At 46.5% G+C, this 27,978-nt stretch overlaps 1 protein-coding gene across 4 annotated transcripts in view; it reads left to right on the top strand.

Moving 5' to 3' along the window:
• Positions 1-27,978, top strand: part of CSMD2 (CUB and Sushi multiple domains 2) — a 640,139-nt gene that overhangs the window by 430,823 nt on the left and 181,338 nt on the right. For all 4 annotated transcript variants that reach the window (XM_019547773.1, XM_019547775.1, XM_019547774.1 and 1 more), the window contains 7 exons: positions 1,174-1,368; positions 5,657-5,795; positions 6,721-6,908; positions 8,606-8,794; positions 9,685-9,801; positions 18,632-18,847; positions 22,286-22,474. In XM_019547773.1, coding sequence (XP_019403318.1) covers positions 1,174-1,368; positions 5,657-5,795; positions 6,721-6,908; positions 8,606-8,794; positions 9,685-9,801; positions 18,632-18,847; positions 22,286-22,474 — 1,233 coding nt within the window. The remainder of the gene's footprint in view (positions 1-1,173; positions 1,369-5,656; positions 5,796-6,720; positions 6,909-8,605; positions 8,795-9,684; positions 9,802-18,631; positions 18,848-22,285; positions 22,475-27,978) is intronic.

A 27,978-nucleotide genomic window follows, 5' to 3' on the forward strand; every position in this document is an offset into this window, starting at 1 on the left:
GAGTTGTACATCCAGATAGCTTTAGTCTGGCTAGCTTGCGTACCAGTGCAAGTGAAGGTGCGGTGGCATAGGTTTTGGCACATACCAGAGTGCCTGGGAGATGGGTTGATTACTAAGGTGTGTAGGCCATTTTTTTAAATCCACTCCATTATATCTTCATTGATGTTGGTGCTTCAGTTAGTTAAAGGTAGCTCAGTTTGGTCAGCATGTGATATCAACATATCCATTGGCTTCAGTACAGATGCCATAAGAGTTTTGCCACTGATTTCAATGTGGTTAAGATTTCAACCTTGATCGGACTTGTGCAGGGACTTATCCATTCCCTTAAAACTGGAAACTAAATATTTATCCTGGGTTGAGAAAAGTCAGGTGCATGCACAGAAGATGGAGGGCCATGGGACATAATTTCTCATCCCTAATTAAATTGCTCCCATGCCCTAGAGGGACTTAAATCCTAGTCATTGATTCCAGTGGGTGCTTAGACATCTACTGTGGAGGAAAGCATTTCAATACCTTTTTTAATTTGGGCTTCAGTGATTTGTCAGGAGCCACAGAGGAAGTCTGTGGAAGAGAGGCTTGGATTCAGGTCTTCCAAGTCCTGGGTAAGTGCTCCAAAGAGTGCACCATCCCTCCTCTTAGGGAGCTACGTCCCCTTGGCCCTCCTCCCATTGTGTCAATGGCCAACCTTCCTATTCCTTTAATGGTGCAGGACCAAGCAAGTGAGGGTAGGAGCATACATTGCATTTATCCCTGGATAAATAGTGCCTGTGTTTGTCCTGGAACAAAAATACCCTGTGATTGGTACATACACACGTGGCCCTTCTAATCAGGGTTTAGTAAGCGACTGAATGCAATGCTGCTTTTCTGCCATTGGCTCATTCATGCAATGCTTCAATAGCTGTAAAGATATACTTTGCAGTATCCTGGACAAATTGTTACTACCTCTGAACCAGAATTTTTTTCTGGATTTATTCTGGGACAATGGACACAAATGTCTATATGATCGCACTTTGTCTCCAGATAGAAGGGTTTATCCTGGCATAAATGGGACCTGTTTTCAGCCAAAGTGATGTTTAGCTCTTTGGTTTCCATGTGACCAGCCTTTTTCTCCATGGGCTAGAGCAGCGAAGGGAGAAATGTGCTGCTCACCATCCATCTTCTTGCATCTTCCAGCTTTCAGGCACAATGAATGCCCTGACCCTGGAGTGCCGGTCAATGGAAAGAGATTCGGTGACAGCCTTCAGCTGGGCAGCTCTGTCTCCTTCCTGTGTGACGAAGGCTTCATACGGACACACGGGTCAGAAACCATCACCTGCATCTTGAAGGAAGGAAATGTGGTTTGGAACAATGCGGTGCTGAGATGTGAAGGTATGCCAGGGTTTTCTCCCTGCCCCCAACCCTGTGTTAAAGGGCTGACCAGGGCTGAGGAGGCCTGGCTCCAGGGAGAAGCTACTGAAAAAATCAGGGCTCATAGCTAGTACTAATAACAGTACTCAAGCCCTGATTCAGCAAAGCAGAGATAGGAGAATATTAATTACCATCATGCAAGGGCCAGGTAAGACCTCACCTGGAGTACTGTGTACTCTCTGATCACTAGGAGGTGCGAAGCTTCGGGTGCTGATTCGATTTGGTGGCCGAATCTCCAAATCCAAATTGAATCAGGGGACCCAGTTAAAAGGTCTGAATCGATTCAAAGCTCTCCAAATCTCCGGAAAAGATTCGGAGAGTGTCAGTGATTCAGGCAGTCCCCAGTGGCTGCCGCAGGGAGCTGGCACTGCACTCAGAGCTGGTAAGTAGGGGGCAGGGGAGGGTCTATGGAGGGACCCCTGCCAGCCCCATCTGCTGCCAGCCCCCCCAGCCCCTCCAATTCCTGCCCACCTAAGCTCCCGGTGCTTTAAAAAAAAGCTCCACTCACCAGGTGCTGCCATATGGGGGTGATCCCCGCTGCCCCCCACTGCTCCATGCCACTTCCCCAGCCACCCTCATGGCTTCCCTGCCCGCCCCAGCTCTGGCCCTTTAAGAAAAAAAGAAAACTAAGAAAAACCCTAAGACTCACCACTCCTGCAGCAGCCTAGGGGCTTCGGGTTGCCCCACCAGGCAGGAATGGTGAGTCTGGGGTTTTTCTCAGGTTTTTTTTTTTCTTAAAGGGCCAAAGCCACAGTGAGCAGGGCAGCCATGTGGGGGATGGGGGAACGAGGGGGGTGTCGGGGGGCTCACACACAGCCCAGCATAGAGCTTGGGGCAGTGGTGGCCAGCAGGGATCATCCCCCATCCAGCAGCACCCACTGAGCTGGGACTTTTTTTTTTTTTAAAGTGCCAGTAGCTGGGGCAGGTGGGGCAGCTATTGCCAGGCTGGGAGAGGGGCAGGGGATTTGCCTGGCTGATTCAGAAGTTGGGCAATTCAGAGATTGGGCAGCAGCCAAATCTCCAAATCAGATTCGGCTGAATGGATTCGGGACAGTGATTTGAATCACAGAATCAGATCACTGTCCCTTGAATCAGCCGAATCTGAAGCGAATACTAGCCGCTTCGCACAGGCCTACTGCTTAGAAAATTTCGGCACTTAGCAAATTGCAGGATCAGACCCTAAATACACAACTACATGTATTTTGTGTCTGCAAATGAAAGGGGTAAGGGTGGGGAGAGAGGGCTGCCATCTTTTCATGTCTGCATCCTAGGCAGAATGAAGAAGATACTGGGTCCCAGTCCTGCAAAGCAAGTTTAATGACATGCTCAGCTTGTTAATACACCGGGATGCCTTACTGTGTGGAAGTCAAATCCATGCAAAATTATTTGCAGCACTGGATCCTAAGGGAAGACCCTTGGTGTCTTGCAGGGTCAAGATCTAAGCTGTTTAGAGCCGTGAAAGACTGGCCTTCTAACCCAGGGGTGGGCAAAATGCGGCCCGCAGGTCAGATGCGGCCCACCAGGCCATTCTGTCCAGCCCGTGGGGCCCCTAAAAAGTTTAGAAAATTAATATTAATCTGCCCTGGGCTGCCTGTCATGCGGCCCTTGATGACTTGCCAAAACTCAGTAAGCGGCCCTCGGCCTGAAATAGTTGCTCACCTCTGTTCTAACCCTACCTTTACAGGTGTGCATATGGTATATCTAGCTCTGGGATCTCATCTCTACATGCCACGTGCTTAACATTCAGGAACAACCCAGTTATCATTGAATAATTAATTTAATTAATTTTGCTTCTTTTTTTAAATGAATGATGGATTTTTATTATCTCATATACGGCAAGCAGGTGTTTGTCGAATAATAACAGTAATGAAAAAGCTTTGATCTGCTTATCACAAAAGGTTCTTTGTTACCAGTCTTCTCATGGGATGCAAAGAAAAGAAGAAAAAAAAGAAGGAAAGTGTGGAGAATCTCTTCTTTTCCAGCCCTGACTTTTTAGAGCAACACTCATATGTATTCTTTAAATAATACAAGAAAGTAAAAGGTCCAGCTCTCTGCAGTAAAAAGAGCAATGAATTGCTTGCTACAGAAATTCAGTCATACGTGTGAGTCTTCCGTGTATCTTTGACAATGTAGTGCATCAGACTTTTATAAAAGGGCCCTGGAGTTGCATATTTTTGCGGTTCACAGCTCCATGCCAATATGTCGGTGATTGCACCCAAAAATAAAGTAAAAAAGGAGGTAGAAATAAAGACTGACGTGGATTTCAAAGCAGCTCCTAGTGCTTTAAAGTTTCTAGTGTGGAAAAGAGAAGTGAAATGAAAAGAGATCGTTAGGAATTAAAAGGCCTCTTTTCCCCTCTGTTCTCAGAGAAAAGATGCCAGAATGATATTTACAGGCGTTTGAATTACAGATCCGGTAGTACTGAGAAATAATTTCAGTAATTGCCCATCCACATTTTAATGCCAATCGGCAAAAAATACATAGTCCACTTTATTGTCTTTCCCATTAAAGAGAGAAGAGGGTACTTGCTGTCCTGAATGATTATTGTTCAGGATGAGACAGGGTTGGGTTTTTTGTATTATTGTATTTTTGCAGACAGCTGACAAATGAAGTAATTTGGGGACCGGTTCAAGATTTCAGTTCCCTTCATAAGCTTGAACCTTTAAACTTTGCATTTTTTCCAGCTGGTGGAGAGAAATAAATAAAGTAATCTTTGTATTGGCTTTTATCTTTGGAAGCTTTGATAACCCCATGCCATTAACTTGTGTTCCTTTATCTGTGATCTTTGCAGCTTGCCTTTGACTCACCCTGTAGTATATGTTCCATTAAAAGCAAATTATAATTAGCCCTTTAAAAAATAAAGGAAGAGTATCTGTATTAAAAAATACTGTTTAAAGTTTGAAAAATTAATGGGCAAGAAACACATATCTGAAAAAGAGCATCTCTGCTTGCAAAGTTGGCAAGCTGGAAAACGAAGGAGGGGCTCGAGAGAGCCTGAATAGCTCGGGGCTAATGCCGCAGTGGGCGCTGTTTCTTGATAGAGATTGAACCGGGCAGGGCAGAAATGGAGACTGGAATTAGGAGGCATTCTGGAGCAACGAAATTAAGCAGAAGACTTCAGGCTCGCAGCATACGGGCTTTCACAAGCCCTAAACTTACTGTGAAAATAAAATACAAACACTGCTGGTCTACGTACTGATGTGCCAGTCTAGATACCAATGCCTCCATTAGCTGAATGGGACTTGAGGTGCTAAGATGTCTAATTATACCAGTGAAACACCAAGCAAAGTATCCACAGTCGTTTAGGGCTAGAAGGGACCTTCTGAGATCAGCGGGTCCAGCCTTGCTGCTCGGTCCAGGAAAGACTGCTGGGGTCAAATCACCCCAGCAAGGAGTGTGTTCACTTAGCCCCTGATGCTCTCTCCTGATATATTTGTAAGCCACCACCAAATCCCCCCGAGGATACTCAGAAACGCACAGGATTAGCCAGGGGTGGGCAATTATTTCAGGCGGAGGGCCGCTTACTGAGTTTTGGCAAGCCACTGAGGGCCGCATGACAGGCAGCCAGGGGCAGATAAATATTAATTTTCTAAATTTTTTAGGGGCCCCGTGGGCTGGACAGAATGGCCTGGTGGGCTGCATCCAGCCCGTGGGCTACATTTTGCCCACCCCTGGATTAGATGCATTTTCTAACCTATTTAGTTGCTTATGGGAGAATGCATTCCAGCCAGTTAGGATTTTCCCCAGCAAATAGTCTGTGTCCAGGAGTGATCAATAGTGCATTTTCCTCCACTGCTTTAGTTCTTCAGTACCTCCCAGAGCTCCACTGAGGGACAACAGGGCAAGGCCAGCAGCCTTAAAGAGATACCATAGTCCTGTGGTTGTTTGTGGCTCTGGGTTCCAGGTAGACTCATATATTCTCTTGCTTAGGCAGACCGTGAAGTCCCCGCTAGGATGCAGCAGATACAGAGTTGTTGGCTGTCCTGTAGATTCAGGAGTTATTTGCTGCATTTCTAATATTCATTGGATGTAGCAGTTTCTTCCTGGTTTGCATGACTTCATCTGCTTTTTAATTATTTTTAATAAAAGAATCAATAGCACCTGAGTGAAACAGGCATTCCTTGCAGTCCCCTGTGTTGCATGAATGGGCAAATTGACCCTTTTGCCATTTTTTCCCCTCAATTTAAATTGAAAGTGCCTGTCTGTTTTCTGATACCTTCCACCTGATTTCTGTGTCATCCTTTCCTAGCTCCGTGCGGTGGGCACCTGACTTCTCCAAGTGGAATGATCCTGTCCCCGGGCTGGCCTGGTTTCTACAAGGACTCTCTGAACTGCGTGTGGGTCATAGAGGCTCAACCAGGATATCCCATCAAAATTACATTTGACAGGTGGTCATTGCGGATAAAAATAACATCGTTTCCTTTCAATCAATATTTTATATGGGTCCAAAGTCACTGGACGGATTTTCACCAGCCTCAATGGCTGCTATATCAGGGCTTATACGCAGGACTAAATAATGGCATGCACTTACAGCTTTGTGCTACAGCCAGTCATTTTTTTTCCAGCATTCATATAACAAACCAGAATAAAAAATAGAAGCAATGCATGGTACGATATTTCCCTCTGTTTATTTAACCAGCTGTTGAGCTGCCTGAAAATTGCAGTTTATTTTCTGCTTTTGTTTCAATTCATATAAAGATCAAGAAGTACCTATCTATATCTATCTATATATACCTGTAGATAGATAGATAAAGATAGATATATAGATGGCTATATCTATAGATATAGATACAGATATCTATAGATATAGATGTATATCTGTGTGTGTGTGTGTGTATAACTTATTTTTTAAGTGGAATTTTTAACTTTTTTCTCAGTTTTTAAGTGGAATTTTTAACTTTTTTCTCAGTTGATCCTCCTTCAACTAATTCTCACAACAGTTCAATCTGCAGATGGATTCAGTCTTATTCGCACTCTTGGGCTCCTGTCTTCCAATACTGCACTCAGATCGCCTTTCACTAAGATAAAAATGAGAGGAAAAATATGATACCGCTTGTGGACAATTTCCAGGGACTTGAACCCAAATCCAGTTCTCTGTTCTAACCTACAGATTGCCTACGTGACCTAAAGCAAGGTGAAATCAGAATAAGGAGGTCACAGGTCAGGCCTCTGATAGAACTGAGAACAGACCTAAATATTCGCAGTCCAGTGTATTAGCTGCCTGCTTGTAATTACAGCCTTCTTCAGAAACATAACAGAAAGATTTTAAAAGTTGTTGTGTTTTTCACTGATATATTCTTATGTCCGTGGCAGGTTTAAGACCGAAGTGAACTACGACACCCTGGAGGTGCGAGACGGCAGGTCGTACTCTTCCCCATTGATAGGTGTCTATGATGGAACTCAAGTGCCCCAGTTCCTCATTAGCACAAGCAACTACCTCTACCTCCTCTTCACCACCGACAAAAGCCACTCTGACATCGGCTTTCAGATCCGATATGAAAGTAAGTGCAGCCTCCAGTAATTATGCCCTCTCCAGCAGCACAAAGGATTCAGTCAAAGGCCCATTGGCAATTCTTTTCCCCGTGGCCATGCAGTTAACACTATTACTGTCAAGTGTTTTGAGGCCTTGGAACTATTATGAGCCAATAACAGCCTCTATGTTATGATCATAATTATTGATTTTTTTTTTCCTTAACAACCAGAAATGTCTGCAGAATAGAATTATTTTAGAAGAAGCGGCTCTGACTTCCTCCTTCCATTGTTCCCAAGGTGATGGGATAAAATCAGCAGAGCCATAGACTGGGAGATAGGATAAATGGAGATTCTCACAACGGCTAATGTTGCAATGGCACCTCTGCAGTCAATAAAATAGTCCAATGGGGCCTCTGAGGCTTGTTTTATAGGGAGGAAATCATGTTTGTTAAGCATTGTGATTATTAGGTGATGGCTGTTCCTTGACTGAGTTAATGTGTCCAGCGCAGTTGTATTTCTGTACCCATCAATTGAGTGAAATCATTGATCTTACAGGCATGCTCTGTTTTCAGATGCTATCTATACAAGTCGGTCATTTGCCATTGCTTCTTTGGGAGTCTTTCTAACCAGCCGTCTTTCTTCACTGGAAACACTGGAATGGGTTACCTAGGGACACATTGGAAGTCTTTAACAACAGGCTCCAAAAATCCTTGTCTGGAATGATTTAGACAGATGTGATCTTGCTTTTAGCAGGAGGTTGGAGTCGCTGTGACCTCCTGAAGTCCCTTTCAGATCTGTTTTACTATGGTTCTGTGATTTGTGTGACATATCAGTAGTTTTCAGTGTAAATAATTACATTTTTCTATGAATCCCGTACCCATGCAGGCAAATTGAATTCAGAGACAAAAATGCAACAACAAAAAATAAATGCAATTTTCCTGTCCATCTGGGACCTAACAGCCTTGAATAAATAATACCAGCATGATGCCTGTGAATTTTTTCACTCACCACCTCCATCAGTGAACTGTTCAACGCCCTCCCCTTTCAACAGGTTGATTGGACATACCAAAGTAGATGCAAGCACCACAATAGAACAAAGTTAACAGAGAATCCCGCTTTCCGTTTAAATCAAAGGTGTGAGAGGGATCATAGGACCATAGGGAAGTCAGGTGGAAAGGACCTCGCAAGGTCATAGTCCAGCCCCCTGCTTTAGGCACAATCATCCCTGGCTAAATGATCCCAGCCAAGTGTCTGTCTAATCTGCTCTTGAAAATTTCCAAGGAGTTTCCACAGTTTCTGTTCCAAAACTCAGGTCTTCTCCAATGCAGCCGTGGGATTTCTCTGGGTAATCTTCAGTCCTAAGGCAGCATCTGCCAGAGCCCTGTGGGCTATATCTTGGCAGCCCCCTGCCCTCTTCCAAGCGATTCCTCCCATCCTTGGTGTCTTGCATACAGCACAGCCCTTTCATTGATACTCCTGAATTGCCCTGCGACACCAAACCTCCCCACTTCATGGGCTGAAGATTGATGTCCTTGTGCTTCCCAATCCATGGCTGAGCCGGAGCTGGTGAATGTAACCAGAGCCAGCCCAGGTCTTGCCTGTATTTCTTAGGTGATATGAGAGCTATGTAAAAGTTCCCGATGAATGCTTGCCTCCCTGAGCAGCTGGCACATGATTTATGGGGCTGGTTGTCCCTGCTGGAAGTCTGATGGTTTGTTTGCCGCAGCTGTGAAGCTCCAGTCCGACCATTGTTTGGACCCTGGGATTCCTGTGAACGGACAACGCCATGGGAATGATTTCTATGTTGGAGCACTGGTGACATTCAGCTGTGACTCGGGGTACACGCTGAGCGACAACGAAGCCCTGGAGTGTGAGCCAAACTTCCAGTGGAGCAGGCCTCTACCCAGCTGCGAGGGTAAGTGTTTGAGAGGAGAATATCTGCAGGAGAGGAAGCAAGGGCAATGAGCGATCAGCACCACATCGCGGGCTGACTTGAATCTCATGGCTAATACCCAAGGCAAGGCAGGATGATTTTGGTGCACAGAAGCTCTGCAGCGACTGCCACACTGCAGTGCCTCCTGCTCTCACTCGAGGATATCGCGGCAGGTCCCGCAGGTATCCAAGGCAGTGATTACAACCCGGTGGCGTTCCTTTTTCACAGCGCAGGTTTTTACCATGATTACTGGAGGTCCCTGGAGCAGTGATGGTTGGCTTTTTAACAGCCCCTATTCTGGGTACCTTCTTTCTGGTTTCATAAACAGGAACTTTCTATGGGATGAAGGTGTGTCGGCTTTTACCAGGGACGAATAGCCCTCCAGCTGTAGAAAGTAGTTGGTTGAATTTGAAAGGTGTCCAGTTTATAGCCCTGGAGGTAATAGGTCTCCACTGAACCCCAAAAGTGAGAGAACAGAAGGCATCCTTTCCCATACTGCCTTTTCTATGTGCCTCATCTGTAATATGGTTCAGTCTCTGAGTGAGCTCAGTCTGCGTGACTTGGCCATTGGTCATAAAACTAGGCAGGCTATGTAGCTCCTCTGAAGTGCTATCAGCTGTCTGTGTGCTGCTTTGAGAGTTGCTTGCTTTAAACATCTGAACTGTTTTCAGTTGGGGTTTCATTCAGCTGCCCCCCATGCTCTTTTATTATGGGAAAGCATAGAATGCAAAGGCCAGTTTTCATTAGACCCTGCATTGCCTCCAATTCCCCAGCAAAGCCTTGTGTAATATCTCTCCTTCCTCCCGGTTAATCCAGGGAGTTCGAGCCGGGGGAGCTATTTTATTTTATTATTTTGCTCTTGATTTTTACAGCTCTCTGTGGAGGTTACATTCGTGGCTCCAGTGGCACCATCTTATCTCCAGGTTTCCCTGATTTCTACCCAAATAACTTGAACTGCACTTGGACCATAGAGACTTCTCATGGGAAAGGTGAGACAGTTTTAAATTGGGGAAGGAGGGGGGTGAGGGAGATGCTCTGTAGGGCAGTGAAAAAGATGGTGCCCCACATAAAAGTTGGCTTGCAACAGAGAGCAGGGTATCCCACAAATACCACCACGTGCCACTCATTTTTTGCATTGGATACTGGTTTCACAAACTGCCTGAATGCTATATGCAACCCTATCTGAATTGCGGAGGGTCCAGCTCCTCTGCTGAGCTTTCCTGCTTGGTCCCGTCTCGGTGAAGACAGCAAGGATAGTTCCACTTCCACATCCTTACAAAGGCACTTGCTCAGCAACTACTGATATGCCACTGTGTCTGTGAGGCAGCAGTGATGTCTGATGCTTACAAGAGGGGACTGGGAGCTAGGACTCCTGGGTCCTGCATGAACTTGGGCTAATCAGTCTACTCCCCTGTGCCCCAGTGTAGCCACCTGTAAAAAAACAGAGCAAAAAGTATAGCCACCTTTTTTGAAAGCATCTTGAGGTCTTCAGAGGAAATGCACTGGAGGAAGACCAAGCATGACCATGATTTTGACTCAGACTACTTCGCATTCAGCCATTCCCTTATGGATATTATTCAATCTTTTTCCTCTTACTGCCGTGGCAGCCAGGAACCAATCTCTCTACCCTTTGATTCCCAGTACCACTGTACAAGCAGCTGCCCCCCCGCTCTCAGGTTGACTTCCTGAGATTGTGTCATGAGCAATCAGATTATGTCAGACATCCCCCACTCCACAGGGTCAGGGAGCGACATAAGGTTTACAGGCACCTGAAATGGAGCATTAAGTCTTCGCTTTGCTTCTGTTTCTTGCTTTTTGTACGTTAACGGCTGATGGCAAATGACCAAAGAAAATCAAGCCTGCCAGGACTGCTGTTGCCATAATAGCAACAGTATGTCACGTGTGTGCACATGGCACTTTCGCCTGTAAGAATCCAAGTGCTTCACAACGGTGCATTAAGTATCGTTCTCCTGTTGCATGAATCTGAGATGCAGCAAATCAGCTCCCTGCGCCTTCCCCAGTTTTGTAGATCAGAGAGACCCTCTAATTAAGAACATGTGAACTGCTAGACTGGATCTGGCCAGTCCCAAGTGTTTCAGAAGAATTGCAAGAAACTCCGTAACAGGCCATTAAAGAATTCATTGCCATCCGGGGAAGATTTCTTCCTAAGCCTGTCCCTACCTGCCTAAGGTTCATCTTGACCAGTTTATATTCCGTATACAGTTTTATGCTTTCTCATATAACCCTGTCTTTTTAGTTATACCACATAGCAATACGATAGGAGTTATCATCTGCCAATTTTGTGATGCCCGTTTTTATGAAAGCATATAAACTTGTCAGTGAAAAGCACAAGTGCATTAAGGGAACTTTCACATGCTGAGAAAAGTATTTTGTTGAGTAGAGGCAATCCACTCTTCATTAATCCACTCTGCCATGGATTCAGCGCTTCTGATGAGACATATTATCCTGTTGCTAAGCTGATGCACAACACAGAGAATTGATACCCTCTTATAAAATACAATTTAGATGGTGTGTGCACTTTATTTTTCCCTAACATCAAAGGAATGTCTTTTAATCACATATGGGGAGCTTCCACGTTTGCGAGCAGTGGAGCTGTATGGATGCTAGTCTGTCTGCCTTTTTTCTTCTCCAAAAGTGTCCCATTGCTACTACAACCAGTTCACAAATGCAGGTGGCTGCTAGCTCTTTATCCAAGGTAAGAAGGCGTGATGGCAGGTTGTCCCCAGAGCTCAGCTCCATTGATGATGTGGCTGAGATCTTTCGAAAAGCTGGTCCCTTACTGGAGTTGGGCTCTTAGGAAAATGTTTTGCTGCGTATCAGAAAATACAGCCATCTGGTCTCCTGAAAATCCACCCGTGGTACTTAAAATCCTACTACCCTTGAGCACTTTGCCTACATCAGACTTCCCACCATTGCAGGAAAATTGAAAGGACATCAATCCTGGCATAAAAAGGGTCTGTAGGCTAGCGGGAAGCCACTGTTCATGTTAGTAAGAATCTGAGTTTATTTTCCCCCATTGTCTCATCCTCGGCTAGGATCTTCCCTTTGTAATTATCACCAGCCAACTGGAAGAACATGCTAGCGTGCATTGGACTCTCTCTCCTTGTTCAAGCGTCCGTCTGCATATCCAGGTGTCACCGGTTGCCCACGGTGTGACTCAGCAGTTTGGTTCTCGATTCCTCTGCTCTGCCGAGTCACCCTTTCGATATTTCTGCTGCATCCCGGGTGAGCCGGGCTCAAGCGATGCAGCCAGGCTCGCAGGAGAATGCAAAACCCAATTAAGAGTGCCCCGGGAAAAGAGCAGTTAAACAGAGGACATCGTGCAATTAAAATAAGTTGGCACCAAGCCAACTGTCATGTCAAAAAGTCCTCTTCTCCCTTGTTCCTGGAGTTCAGAGGAGCTCTGTTTATTTAGCAGGATAATGAAAGAGGGGCACGTACAAAGATCGCCTTTTATCTAATGCTTTCCGAAAGGAGATGAGATGTAGCCAGGCACCGGACTACAATGTGTTGTAGATGTGTTCTGATTGTATTGAAGCTGAGCTTTCTGCCTTGTTAATGATCTGCATCAGACTGGTCCCAGCTGCATTAAATCACAGGCGAATGCGTTACAAGATCCGCCAGCCTTGTTCAGTAACCTCTCTCCTACTTCGTGTAAGGAGCAATACAGCAAACCAATGTCAGGAGCGAGCAACAGAGATGGAGATGGGATGAGTGTGGCCTGGTGGGAACAGAGGAGGATTACAGGAGCCAGACCAAATTTTGCCCCGTTGCCTCCTTGCAGCCTCAAGGGAGGTGCGTCTGTCCTGCAGGATTTTGTGCATTGTAACATGTTCCTCTCTGAGCTCCCCTTCATTTCAAATTGTGGTGAGACTTTGGTGCTCATTAAAGGCAGAAGACTAGTCACTGCGGTGTACTGACAAGAGGTGTGGGGTCAGTTTGCCTTTGGAGCTCTTGTGTACGTGCTCGTGCGCCTCAGAGTGCCCTGGGTTATTCTAGCTCGGGGCCCCTTCTACACACAGCTCTACCAATGCAGGAATACCAAGTCAAACTTCCAGTCCTGAGTCCTCATACAAAGCCCCCAAGAATATTTCAGTCCGGGCATTCACTGGGGGATCCCAGTGCTGAGAGACGCTGGCAGAGCTGCAAGGAATCTCTGTCCAGACCTTGCTGGTTCAGGCTTTAACCTCTGCCAGGGCATCTCAGTCCAGCTTCCTCTTCAGTTCCAGGAACAGGCCTGACACAGTTTTCACTGTCCTGTTGTTGGACCGGTGGCACTGGCAGCTGGGAACTGGTGGAGTCTCCACCTATTGGGTTGTGAATCTGTTAAAGCTTACTTTTGCCAGTCCATGCGAGGCTCATTGGTCCTGGTGGGTGCAATGCATTATATTTTCTGAAGCTTTGCATTGGGTCCCTGGGCAGGTTCAACCTCTGAGATGCAAAGCAGGTGGGTTTTCTCTGTGCTTCATAGCTCATTCCTTTTGCTCTTGAGCTTTCTAATCCAGGACTGATATTTTGTTCCTAATGTTGCCACACTTCGATTCCCAGACTCTCCATCCTCCCATTTCCAATGGCTTTCTCGATGTTTTTGCACACCTCTTCCTGTTGCAACAGGAGCTACTTTGATCTCAAGATCCTGGCTGTGCTTATTGCCTTGATTTCTCTCCCGGTTTGCGAGTGAGCATTGCCCACCCACTCTCATTTGTCTTCCCAACTTGCTTTATTCTATCTTGGTTCTGTTCTTTCCTTTTCTCTTTCTTTTCTTGTTTTCATTCTGTTTTTCCTCCAGTATGAGGTGAATCCTCATTTTTGGCCAAGGTCTGGGTTATTGAGAGCAGCTTGGAAATTTAATTTCTTACAGCTTGCTTCCAGTCTTGATGAAGTCAGCAGTGAAACTCCCATTGACTTTAGCAGAGCAGAGTTAACCTGCAAGTGCCCAGCTGAGCAGCTAGCATTTCAGCTGGTTGATATATCCTCCATGTTGGCCATCTCAGTGGAGAGACTGAAGGTTTAATGGAAACAAAACTGGGATTCCCCACCCCAACCTGCTGCTCTTGGGTCAGGGCTCCAGCACAGTCCCAGGCAGCTTGCCCACATCCTGCTTGTGCTACTCTCCGGTGGGTTTGCCCTGTCTTGCAAGCACTAAGCTCTTAACTTTGCTGTTCATGTAGCGGCTCTTTATTCTTCTTGCTCCAAGCGCCCCTTTCCCATGTCCCTGTCCACCCTGCACCAGATCCTTTAGAGCAAGACCCTTGCCTTCCCTCTCAAATGCTCCCTTAGATTAGCTTTGACTCTAATGAAAGATTTATAATGGGCAATTCTTAATTGACTTATCGATCCTTCCTCCTCCTCCTGTCCGCTGGCTGCTTTCGCCCGCGCATTGCCTGGGGCTTACCCGCAGTCTCATTCTTCCTGCTCACGTCTCCTGCAAAAAGCCTTGATCTTCCAGTCTGTCATAAGGTTGATACGTTCTAATCTGAATATCAAGGATCTTACTGTATCTGATCACCGAGGGGTTTTTTAATATAACAATGTCTCCTTTGAAATGAAACACTATTCCCCATACCTAAGTAAATCCAAGCTTAGCTCTTCCACTCTGCCGTGGAATGACGTGATGCTATTTCCCCCCCAGCCGTGCATTATAAAACATTTGCTCTTGACAGACCTGCTTGTGTAAACCAGGATGCTGTGTCGTTTTACAGCTCGTGCCTGAGCGAACAGTTGCACCAGCCATAAATGCAAGCATTGATGAAAAGTGACTGAGTCTTAAGGTCATGTTCAGGCCCTACAAAAACAGGTGCTGTTCTTGCTGTCTTCAATATTGTTCTCAGCAGCTTCCCTCTAAAAGCCTTGCCCTTGCTTCTCCAAGGGCATCCAATACGCTGCTGTGCTTCCTGCTAATCAGGGCTATCTTAGATAAGGAGAAACCGTATTTATGTGGGCCAGTTGTGATCTAGGTAGGTGAGGACATAAAACATGCCCCTGTGCCTTGCCGGCATGTCTTTTGAAGCTGCATTCTTATTCTCAGCTTGCATTTTTAAAGAAAGTCAGTCTCTAACTTCAGACCTTTGAACCCGGTATAATCCCTGCAGAGATCCTGGAACAAAAGAGGTGTGAACTGATCCATTCACCTTCATGAGGAGATGCCCAGAAATATTTGAAGAGCCTCATTGTTAACTGTTTCCTGGAAGGGATGAGAGGGGAGTTGTGCAGGGTTGACCTTGAGTGACAACTCATTTTGGCACTACGAGAGCATGGCATTTGGGACGGGTCACCGTTCCCACATGTACACACTGGATCGCCTTAGAAAAGTGAGGTCAAGTAGTTTAGCTGAGGGTCTGGGTATATTTGGACCCCATTAGAGTAACACATGCAGCCATTTTTTAAACCTCTACACAATCTACTGTCACATTTTGACAACTCACAGCCATGGAGCCTGCTCGGTGGATGGAGCTGGGGAGAGTGTCATGCCAGGTCTTTCTTTCAGTCTGATGCTTATGTCCCCCTTTTTCTCTGGGTCTCCATGTTGAGACTCCCAAAAAAGTATTCACTCGGGTCCAAGCGTGATAGTAATGACCACCTTGCAGAACCAGCACAAGGAAACAAGTCCTCTAACTGGCCGCAGGACAGATGCCATGTGTAGGCGTTTGGTTGTTCTCACTGGGCCTGGCTCTTCTACGGTGACTTTTTCTGTAGACCTTGAGCACTGTGTATTATGCCACTTTGCAAGTGGGAAAGCAGAGGCACACAGGAGTGAAGCCATTTCCAAATCCGCGGCAGAGCTGGGAAAGGGACCAAAGAGTCCCGACTCCCAGTCTGTTGGACCGTGCGCCTTTCCAAGCCAACAACCTTCTTGGTAAAAGTTCTGCATCACAAAAACCAATCTCACAAGTCATCTGCTCCCCGACCTTATGAAATGTTGTTCTACTTACTGCCCATGAGCACTATACCAGTTTCCAAAATGAAGTAATTTGGCTGTTAAAATACCCTTTTTCATGGGCCCATAAACAGTCATTTATATTATGGACTAATGCGTACATGATTTTTTAAAGATATTTAACTGCTAAAAAAAAAAAAAAAAAGGAAGGACCCTTGCTTTTTAATCAGGTGACTTGAAGCAGACCAAAGGGATTTATTTTCCCCCAATTAAGTAAAAAAAAAGGAGGCTTGCTTTCATATCAAGACATTTTGTGCTGCAGTGAATTTCCTGAACTGAGCAAAAGTTTAGTCACAGTTGCAAATCGTTTAAAACGAGTTCAGAGTCAGCCCTTTCAGCTATAGGGATAATGCTGTTCACTGGCTCTGCTTGTTATAGATGAACCAGGGCAGAAGGAGTGAATTTGAAAGCAGAGGAAGAGGTAGGACTCCTGGGGCCATTTCCTTGCTCTGAGGGCAGGTGTGGCCCAGACGGTAGAGCCGATAAATCCAGGGAATCTGGAGTCTACTATCAGCTCACGTATGGTGTGGCATTTCATGAGCCTATCACTCCCCCATGCCTTAGATACGCCGTGCTTTCTGCAAAATGGTGAATTAATTCTACAGCTGGTCGAAAAAGGGGAAAATCAAATGCAAACATTTTTATTCATTTCACCCCATCTCATTTTCAACCGGAAATCTGTTACAGCTGTTTCCAACTAGTCATAGCACCAGTTGGAAAGATAAAAGTTTGGAACCGTTTAGCCATTTCAGTCATCTTAATGACTTCATGGGGAAAAAAAATAACTAAAATTTTTCTGCCCAGACTGAGCCAATATTTCCTTTTCCTACAAGGGGATTTTAATGCTTATCAGAGAAAGTGTGATCCCTTTATTCACATGTTGGTGAGCAGTTACTCACACAAGTGGTTCCATTTGGGAAGTTGAGGATCACCAAGGTTTAGTGAAGAAGAGGCCAAGTGGCAGGGCTTGGCACAAAACTGAGATGTTCCAGCTCCCACATTGCGGCCGAGTGAGTGGCTTACCAGTAAAATCCCCTTTACCGGTCCCATGCATCCTCTGTTCCTGATACTGAAGTGTTTTTATTCTGCTTACAGGTGAACAATGAACTATCAAAAAGGGATTGGTTCCTTCCATGGATACTGAGAGTATTCAGAATTGTCAAAATTGAAGCAACAGGATCTGAGCACTGCAGAGAGTAGATGGACCTAGGGCAGGGGCAGGCAATTATTTTGGGCAGAGGGCCACTTACTGAGTTTTTGCAAGCCATCGAGGGCCACATGATGGGCAGCCAGGGGCACATAAATATTAATTTTCTAAACTTTTTAGGGGCCCCATGCTGCATTTTGTCCACCCCTGACCTAGGGTATAATCCAGTCTGACATGTCATAGGTTGCTGACTTTTCTTGGTTTCCTTGTACTTTAAATCGGCAGTGCCGCAGAGTGTCGCTTGTACAGAGAATGGCATTACGCTCTGGCCATAATAGGTCCAGATTGTGATATTCCTTGTCCCCTGGAATAGTGTCTTCCTCTGCAAGATTTTGGTAGGGTGGTGAATAGGATAAAGTAGAAGTCAGTGAGTTAGGGTGTTGCAGTCTGCTCCTTAATATTTGGAAAGTGCATCAAAAGCTTTGGATGAAAGTAACCCTATAAATGCAAAGGGATCGTTCCACTCCTAGGTATTGTTGCAGTTTCACTTCATTTGAAGGCTGCATGGCAGGGTCCATGATTCAGGATCCTGCTTTCTTTTGTTTTCTTTTTTCTGCACAAATTGCTGCTGCCATTTTTTTATTTTTTTTTTTTTTTGCTGCAGCAGATCTTTTGGCTTAAAACAAGGGTGTCTGATTGTGTTTGAATTCCAGTGTGGAAATCACCCAGCTGGAAGCTTCTGTGGAAGTTAGAAATAGCTGCTATTTTATGAGTGCGTAGGTGAGAGTGAGGTTTTAAGTAATCCATCACTGCTTCTAGAGCCATAACAAATGAAGTGAGGTCGGACCCTTCCAGCTTGTTTAAAATATTGAAATCTAGTTTCAGGAGAGGAGAAAAAAGCTTTCTTTTCATCCTTTTTTTTTTTTTCTTATCATACTTTAATGATTTTAATGCAATTATTGTTTCATTCTTTTAATTATTTTTTCTTGTTAATAGTAGTAATTGCTAGCAATATTGGTTTTAATGACGGTTTTGGCAAAATGCTGTCAGGCTAAAAATGCAAGCTCTTTCTTGCTCACAGGATTTACCGTGGCAGATCAGACCAAGCTTCATCTAGTCCACCATCCTCTCTCCCCATCACTGCTCAGCACTAGCTGCTTCAGAGCACTTCCTACCATTGGCACTTGGGAGATAACTTGTTCCCAGTGAATGCACCTTCCTAACTCCCACGCGTTAAGAGGTCAGCACGATGCCCTTAAGTACCTGTGTTTGGATCCCTTTTAACACACTTGATCCTCCTCTTATCCTTGTGATCCTTTTCCATTTTCACTCTTGATCCTGTGATTATCCAGATAAATGTATTGCCCTTGGCTTCAGTGACAACCCATGTCTGAGCTCTGATGGTTAGGGGTATATTGTACCTTACGCCCTTCATGATAGTGGGGCATGAATGGAAAACCCTGATCCATCTTCTCGATCTCAGGCACTATCCTCTGTACCCTTATCCTGCTCTTTATCTCCTCTACCTCCTGGACTTTTCAGTTTCCCTTTTTTCTTCTCAGTTAAGCTGCTGTTCATTGAAGTCCTGGAGTCGAATACCTAGGCCCACCCTGTTGATTTGGTGCAGTGGTGGTGGACCTGTAAATGGACCGCCTGCTAAGTGGGGTGCTTCCCTGTTTGGTTTGGTTTTTTATTTTCCCTCCTCACGCTGCAGGTGTATTCTTCACCTTTCACACCTTTCACTTGGAGAATGGCCACGACTACCTGTTAATCACCGAAAATGGCAGCTTCACCCAGCCTCTGAAACAGCTCACTGGTTCCCGCCTGCCGGCCCCACTCAGCGCTGGGCTCTTTGGGAACTTCTCTGCTCAGATCCGCTTCATCTCAGACTTCTCCATGTCCTATGAGGGATTCAACATTACCTTCTCAGGTAAGGGGGTGTGTGCAGAAGTCTACTTTTGGGGGTGCGGGCTGGGGTTTTTCTGGGGCCTTCCCTCCCAGATGTATTTATATAGTTCTGATAAGAGATGCCCACGTCAGATCACTGGTGATCAGTCCCTTAAAATACCCCACTGAAATGTCTAGCCCTGAACTGAAAAGCGAGCTTTCTTTTCCACATAGTTCCTCCAGTCCAAGGGGCACTACCCCCCCACTATGCTTGCCATTGAGGGGAGCAGCTTAGGGTCCAGCTGTGCTCATGCTTTTTGCGTTGGGAGCATTTCTCCACTAGTTGAACCCACTGACTCACTTTGTTCCTTGGCCATTAAATGGGTATCAGATGGTGACACCTCCCGGTCAAGGTGACCTAAGCCAAAATCAAACAGATGATCAGGCTGTAAAAGACCAATTCCCTTGATCGATCTGCCTATCTTTCATTCCAATTTGGCATTTTAAGCGTGTGGGTTTTTTGTTTTTTTTAAGTTTTATTTTAATTTTTCTTGGTCTTTTGATCCTTGCAGTCATAAAAAATTCATGTGGGTAATTATAGTTCTCCACCCTTCCAGAGGCTCAGCCAGTGGTCTGAATCTGCTGGAATGATATCCCTTTACATTGGTCTTTATTGTTCCTTCCCAACTAGCTTGGTGTTTTTTCCTCTTCTATTCCTGGGATGCCTGGCTGGCTTGCTTCCTCTCTCACCTCCTGCGGGTTTGCCAGAACCTCGTTGCTCCAAATACCGTTGCTCCTTATCCACAAAAAAAATTCCCCACCAAGGTGCAGCAATCCCCTTCTCAACCCAGGAAGCTGTAGCAGATGGAATCCCTTGGACATTGACTCGAAGCAATCTGGACTTTTTGGACAAGGAGCAAAGCAGGACTGGTCATTGCCACTGCCATCCTGGTCCCCTTGACTCCTTGTGCCTTGGTCCTGTGCCCTGCACATAAGCCAAGGGCAGCTCACCAAGCTGCTCATCCAGCAGCCCAGCCTCTGCAGCTGGCTTCAGTAAATCCTAGAGAGAATGCATGCATTGCAAAGCTCCAGCTAGGTTTAAATCAGCCTAATGGCATTACTGGGGAACTGGCAAGATCCTTTCTTTCTGGAGTCTCTCTGCTTGAACCGCTGCAACAGGATAGTTGGTAATAAAAGCAAGCAACCTGGAGCATTGGAGGGTATTAAGGGATGTACAGGTACAGCATTTAATACGAGAGAGCCTGCGGCTGTGTGTATCAACTCCCTTTGATCTTAGTGGATTGTGTGGGTGCCCAGGGATTTGCCGTAATATTTGCATCACAGTAGCACCTTCAGATCCAACCTAAGCCTGTTGCCCTATTGCACTTGGCTATATATGAGCAAGACACAGTGCTTGCAGTAAAGTCAGGTCAAGGGAGAGGGAGGAAATAAAGATACAGAGAGAGCTGAAGTGACTCGCCAAGGGTCACAAACCAGATCACTGCTTGAGCTGGGAATAAAACGAAGGTCTCTGGAGTTCAGGTGCAAACTCATCCCGTTCAAGGTCAGAGGTAGGGACCCACTCAACCATGCTATCTTCCTTGTAGGCTCAGGCCCATCTACTAAGGCAGCATATTAGATTCTCAAGGCCAATTTCTCAATTTTCAAATTTGGCTTTGAGTTCAAAAAGAGGTTTGGTGCAGTCAGAGCGAGGCCCATGCAAATATATATTTGCACATGGAAAATAAGGGATGACACATACAGAGCCTCTGTGCTTGTGTGAGCTCTTATTACAAAGCACAGTCGGATGTTCTGTGCTCACAGCCTGAACACACATTCAATTGCCTCTCGAATCAAAGATTTATTTGTCCATTCACATGGCTGTATTTGTCCATTCACACATTTGGACAGCACGACACTGTGCAGCTACAATCCCAGTTGACTGGGCATCCTTACGAGTCATTCGTTGTGGTTGCCCATGGATAAAACAAAGCCACGTCGTTGTCTTGCTGCTCTCCTGTGCGTTTTATAGGTGCCTTCCAGGTCTTGAGCTAACATGAGCAAAATTCTGCCTCGTGGGGTGGAAAAGTAACAGCAATTGTGACGACAACTAATGCTACAGTGTTTGATGCGCGTCTGATAGACACAGCTATTGCCAGAAGCCTAGATAGAGAGATTACTCTTTTAAGCTCCTGGTTTTAGTAGGCTAAGCATTTGGTTTCAGACACCTTCTCTGGGACCTCAGGAACCAAGAGTTCAAGTATAATCAGCTTATCCCCTCTGCTGAATAGAGCTAGTCAAAGACTGTTCAGTGCCATTCGACTTAAAGGAAAAATGGCTTTTTTTGGCAAAACAAGGTTTGTATAAGAAAATGATCGTGCCTGGCTAATATTTTCAAAAGATGATGTAGGGGAAAAAGTATTTTCTTCTTGTTTGGGGTTTTTTTGACAACTGAAAAGCAGAATTGACTCTATTTTTAGGTTTTTGTTGTTACAAACCAAATAATGTTTGCATTTTGGAGGGTGGGCTTGCAGGCTTTCTTTCTTTTCATTTTTTTTTTTTAATTTAAAAACCAGAACAACTCTGTGAACAATGTATTCCTTCCAGTCATTCTGCGGTGAGGGGAGTTCATTTTCCCACCTGCTGTAGTTGTGACGGACTTTCCCTCAGAGACCGTCAGCCAGGATGCTGCATCTCACTCACTTTAAGGATTAGCAATTCAGGGCTCAATCCACTCTCATGCTTTCAAAGCAAAGACTGTGAATATATCAAGTGGTTTATTGCACGTGGGTCTTTTGGGATGATATTTTGAACAGCTCAACCCTAAACAGAGGAGGCAGGGAATAATCCCACCGGCATTTTTCGGAATGGACAATTGTTGCCCTTGGTTTCTTTGGCTGAGATCTCTCCCTCCTCCTGCTCTGCAGGGAGAAACATGTCAGCTGGGTGCTGGAGGTGCATTGCATTGGGGTTTTCCAGCTGGTCAGGCACTTCTCAGCATCATGTCAGGATAACGAATGTGACAGTGATGTGGGATATGAGCAGTCAAGAAGAGTAGAGGTGGTGTGAAGAAGCTGCACTCCTCAGGAACTTGAGGGGATGGGTCCTGACTTCTCATGTCCTTTCCACCAGCCCAAAGGGAGAGCAAATTGCTGCTGTTCTGATTTCTCCCCGTGGGTATCTCTTTGCCCTTGGTGGTGAACAGGCCCAATGCATTTTGAACTGACTTGGATCCAGAGGACAGCTCCAGCCCTCTCCTAGCATCCTTAGGGTAAAACCCCATGTTGTTGCAGCAGTGGAAGCAGAATTTGGGCCTCACGCTGGCCATGTTGCAAAAGGATGAGCTGCACCAGGGCTTTAAACAAATCCCCGAGCCACGTTATAATCATTGCATCCGGCTTCTACGACACCCTGGGGGGACAAGAGAACTGAATTTGGTGAGCCATGCTGTAACACAACCTGTTGTTGTGACCCTCCCTAGAGTATGACCTGGAGCCTTGCGATGAGCCCGAGGTCCCAGCCTACAGCATCAGGAAGGGCCTGCAGTTTGGCGTGGGGGACATGCTGACCTTCTCCTGCTTCCCCGGCTACAGACTGGAGGGCGTTTCGCGCATCACCTGCCTGGGGGGTAGACGGCGTGTGTGGAGTTCGCCTCTGCCAAGGTGTGTTGGTAGGTGGTCATGTGCTTTCATTTTGCTTGGTTGATCTATTATACTGTAACGTTAATGGGGCGGGGAAGTGCGGGGTCCCCACGGGGCCACATCTTTGTGCTAGCAGGGTGGAGCCAGGAGGGAAATAAAGAGCTGGAATGAGCAACCGCTCTGGAGACTGCTCCCGAGTGGATGAGCAACTCACAGGGTGTGGGGGACCTCACATCCCTGCAGGGAAAATTCGGTGTCATGGGATAGACGACAATACTCTCCCTCTAGGATTTGCAAACCAGCCTCCCTTTGAACCACAGAGCCCAAGGGAAACAAGTGGCACAGACAGATGAAGGGGGTGCTTCAAACCTGGCATCCTCAACCAGTGCAAACTTCATCTTCATCCTGGGATGCTGTCTTGGAAACTGCCTCTGTTGACCCATGCCTTGCTGTTGGCTGAACTCAGCCACCCCACTCCTTTGCTTGGCTCCACTTGCTACTATTCAGCCACTGGCTCCTTCTCCTGTGGTCTGTTTTCTAGCGTGCTTATTCCCATTGCCTCCCTGTGCTTCCTGCTCATGGGCCATTGCCTACTTTTGTGGTCCTCTGTGGCAATTGCTCATGTAGAAAAGTGACACTTGTCAAGTTTGGGAGTGTTTGCTGAACTTCGGGGGATGCCATGTGGCAAGGGGAAAGACACAAAGCAAGCAGCAAGTTACAGGCTAGCATTTCACGGTCTATCAGAAAGTGCTTCAGAGACCACCTATGAAATGCAGCTTGAGAGCCCCTTAGTATCGTGCAGCCCTGCTTGGTCCATTTGCTCAGCTGTTTCCAGTTCGTCACATTTATCCATGACTGTTGCTCAGCCATCAGGGCCAAGGCAAAAAGGCATTCATGTGAGAGCAAGGCCATTGCCTCCACCTGTAGTGATTTGCTTGGGAGATCCCATTTTGCTGACTCTGCTTTCAAGGGCTGTTTAATGACTTGGTCACAAGGTCACTTCCCCTGCCATGACAAGCAGCCACTCTGGGCATGAATAATTATCAGGTTGAAGGGAGAGTTAATCAGGAGCCTTGAAATTAAAAAAAAAAAAAAAAAAGTCTTATCACAGCTTTAAATTTGACCCACAGACTTCGGCACAAAGCAGATATAATGGCTTCCACTTACCCAATTCCCCACTGCACTCGGTTTTAAATTAACTTGTTGGTTTTATAATAATGGCTCAAATTTATTGTCTAGTGGTTTGCAGGGAGCTCTGGTAATAGGGCGACAGCTAGTTCCTGGATGCTGGCATATGCTCGTGTCACTCTGCATGTTAGGCTCTCATCTTCAATCACCCACTACATTTCAGCTGTGGTTTCAGTGTGCCTGCAAAGACCTTTTAAAGAAATAAGCATTGAAATATGTGATGCCCGAGGGGGAGGAAGGAGGATTCGGGTGAGTGGTTAGACCTGAGCAAATACCACCACACTTTCCCCAGGAGTATTAGCTATAATGAAATATCAGCATTGCTCGGAGTCAGCTTGCAGAGCCCTTGCGTGTTAGAAGTAAAGAGGAGCTTATGCCATGGACCAGCCTTTTGTGGGGCACAGTTCAAGTGCTTCACAGGCTTTTGTTGAGGGGAGGATGGCTAGACAGAAGCCCAGCATAACTCTTCAGCCTTGTGATAGGAAACTGGGATAGCCCAAGAGGAGTCAGCTTCCCAAAGCTAATGCATGGGAAGACCAGTGGATCTTTAGCCCCTTGAGTGCCCATCCCTGGCTCAGAGCACGGCACTGTGAACAGGTTACCACAAGGTAAGCTAGCGTGTGAACCTACGGCATTAGCTATTCCACGGCAATTGCCCAGTGGTTTAGTCACAATGCGCACACATTTCCTGAACACAAATGACAGTCACAGCCATTCATCTGTTGCTCTCAGTGTCATCTGCCCTCTCCAAAGCTGTTTGCTCCCTTTGGAGCATGGCTGGGCCCTGCTGACTTCAAGAGACGTGATGCAGAGGCATTGCTGCCAGTAATGCAAAAGGAGCACAAAAGATCATAGTTGTTCATAAGCAAAAGCAAAGCAAGTGGATATTGGGAGTGAAGAAGCCAGTGCCCTTGAGAAAGGGCAGTCTTAAACATGCAGGATGAAGCTGTTTCACAAGCAGGCTGGCCTCTGAATCAATATTTGCTTAGTCAGTTTTATCTAAGAGGCTTGGCTGATTTGAAGGCATACTGATGGCAAGGCACATTGTTCTAGGGCAGCGGTGCTCAACCTCTGGCCCCCAGACCAGATCCAGCCCACTGAGCCATGTTATCCAGCCCACAGGTGACAGAGAAGTGGTCTCAACATTAATCGCTGCACCCCTGCTGCCAAATTTCTGGACCTGTGGGGAGCTCTGTGGGCTGGATGGCATAGCCCAGTGTGCTAGATCATGTCTGTGCACAGTCACACAGGCATGTGAGGTCACCCCATGCTCAGATTGGGATGCATGGAGTCAGCTGGCATGCAGGTGGATTGGGGCATGTGGGGTCAGACTGGTGTGTGGCTGGATTGGGGATATGTGGGGACAGGCTGGCCCGTGGCTGGATTGGGGTATGCAGGGGCAGATTGGCATACAGCTGATTTAGTTTGCGCAGGGTTGGGCCAGTGCATGACTGATCAGGGTGCTCAGGGTCAGGTCAGCAGGTGACTACATTGTGGTGCATAGGGTCAAGCCGGTGCATGGCTGGATTGGGATGTGCAGGATCAGGCCAGCACGTGATGAGATCGGGACTCACTAGGTCAAGCCAGCACCTGGGGGCATGCAGGGTCAGGCTGCTGCATAGCTAGATGGGCACAGCACCTGGGGTATTACCTGAAGACTGACCCATACACTAGTCCTGAAGGGGAGCTGGCCTTCCCACCAACGCCATGCCACTCATCTGCTCTGCAGAGCTGGAAGGCTGGGCCCCCGGCTTCTAAGGCGGTGGTCCTCAACTTTTTCAGACTCCAGGCACCCGACCCTAATTTTTCCAAATTCAGTGGAAGCTCATTTCAAAACATAATTTAAAAAAACCCAAACAAGTAGTGACATATTAATGAATGGACATCACTTTTTTTTTTTCCTGAAATCCCTTTATTTCAGATCCTTCTTTTTAAAAAACATAATCTTTTAGGGTTTTTTTTTTTTTTTTAAATGAAGATCATGGAAATAAAGCAGAAATACTGCTTTTAAGGGAGTTGAGGAGTGATGGGAGAAGTCAGAGACCAGAAACTCTTGCGGGTTCCCAGCCCCATAGTTGCATGGGTGCGATGGTCTGGCTACAGCGTAGGGACCGAGGTCTGTAGCACAGTTGGGAGGAAATGAAACTTCCTTTCCTTCCCAGCCGAGCAGCTGGACTGGCAGCAATAGTCTCGCACAAACAATTCAGCAACGGAGACACTGGAAACAAAGCCTCTCTTCTTGCAGGTTGGATGCAAGTGCTGGCTACGGGGGACTACTTGGGAAGCTGGGAGCAGTGAGCGTATGCCTCTCCTGAGCAGGAGAGGCATCGAACAGACTATGGGACCTGCCCCATGCCCCCATGAGGATGCAGTTCACCCACATTCCCAGCTAGGTCCTACAGCAATAGGTCTCTGTGCCCTCCCCCTGCTCACTTTGTAGCTCCCATGGCTTCCTATGCTGCTTTCCTATGTGCAACTGCAGCTCATTCTCCACTTGCTCCATGGTCACTGGGGGATGCCAGCACCATCCAGTTCAGGCGGGGCAGGCTCAGCCAGCTCCACAAGACCCTGATGCAAAGCAGGGTCAGGTGCTTCTGAGATGCTTCCGGGAAGATGCACACACCTGTGGCACCCTGGTCCAGAATCACTGTTCTAGGGTGAATACCGGTCTGTAATGTTGCTTACTGCTTTAAAATATATTGAGGTGCAGGGAAAGAGAGAATATAACAGCTTAACGGTTCCCACTGAGAGTATTTCCAGATGCCTGAATTGCAGTCTGTACAATAGATGGTCCTTTCTTATCATTCTTTTAAAGTCTGGGGATGGATGGGAAAGCTGCTTTGAAAGATGCATGCAGTGGATTACAATAAAACCAGTGTAATACAACTGAAACCTACTGCGGCTGGTTCCATGATCGAGCAAAATTTCATAACCATCCGCAGAGGTATTGTACTACAGTATGGGTGGTCAACCTGCAACACTTGCCACAAGTGGCACGGGCAGCCTCCCATGTGTGGCACATGGTACATAAGGGAGGGAGTAGGGAACACAGTAGCAAGTAGGACAAGGAGCAGAAAGCGAAGCAGCAGATCAGACAGAGCATAGGGCAGAAATTTTATTTATTTAGCAAATGCAAACCTGCAAAGCCAAGCAATAGCCTCCTCATTAGCTGAGTTCAAAGTTACTAATCCACCATTTGTGGAGGAGAAACTCCTTGGTGATGTGCGGCATTGTTTGTATCTCTCTGCAAGCGCACAAGGGGTTAGTACTGAGGCCCCGGCAGCGGAGGCTGGCGGTGTAGAGGCCGTGGCCTGTCCTAAACCTGTTCAGCAGGGACCACTCTTACCGTGATAGTTCAAAGCCAGCAGGTTGACAAGTGGGGTTTGGCACCAGAAACTTGTTTGTGACTTCCTGCCATTCCCATTCCCATTCCCATTGATCCAGGGGGCATCTGCAGACAGATCCTGGTCAGGGAGATTGCTCCATAAGGGGCATCGTGAAAGAAGGTGGGCCGTGGGTGGATTAAGCAGATCATCACAGAGTGGTAGGTAAGGTTCAGCACAAATAGTTTTGACCAATTTTCAGGTCATTATCTGTCAATGGATGTGTGGGGATATTTCCAAGGATGGGGAACCCGGGGAGGGGAGTTGAGTGGAGGGTTCCAGGTATGATGCACGTGGTTACGCAGTTATGATACTCAGGGCAGAAATCAGAGCAGCAGATTGGGCAGGGAGAACAGGGCAGGGAACAAAAAGGTAAGTCAGGCGAAGGGGATCAGAGTGGCACTCAGAGAAGGTGTGGGTCTAATTTGTGGCACACCTGCCAAAGAGAGTGGCCTCCACTGCAGTAGAGCATGAGTTAGACAGCTGCCGAAGCACAAAGGAGTATGGAGGGGTCCGGGAACAGGCAATAATTGTAGGGACTTTGAGTACTGATAGCATCTCTGAGGGGCTGAATGCAGTACATTAGAGCATAGGACTAGGAACTGGGTACCATGTCCAATTCCTCTGTTAGCCTCCTGTTAGGCAAGCCAGTCACTGCCTGTTTTTTTCAGAGATGCTTTGTTTCATCACTGGAAGCTCAGATTTAAGCTCTTAATGTTTTCACAGTGTCTTAATTACTCAACTATTGTTATTTGTTATAGTCAACTTAACCCTCAGGGCTCTATTGTGCCCCGACTACAGGAGAGCGTGATCGTATTCACCCTCAAAAAGCTTATAATCTACACAGACAAGGCAGACCAACGGTAGTTTCATAGTTTCGTAGTTTGTAGGGTCGGAAGGGACCTGAGCAGATCATCTAGTCCGACCCCCTGCCGTGGCAGGAAAGGGTACTGGGGTCAAAC

This window comes from Crocodylus porosus, unplaced genomic scaffold, assembly GCF_001723895.1.
Source record: "Crocodylus porosus isolate Cpor-Errol unplaced genomic scaffold, CroPor_comp1, whole genome shotgun sequence".
In the NCBI taxonomy this organism is placed as follows: Eukaryota; Metazoa; Chordata; order Crocodylia; family Crocodylidae; genus Crocodylus; species Crocodylus porosus.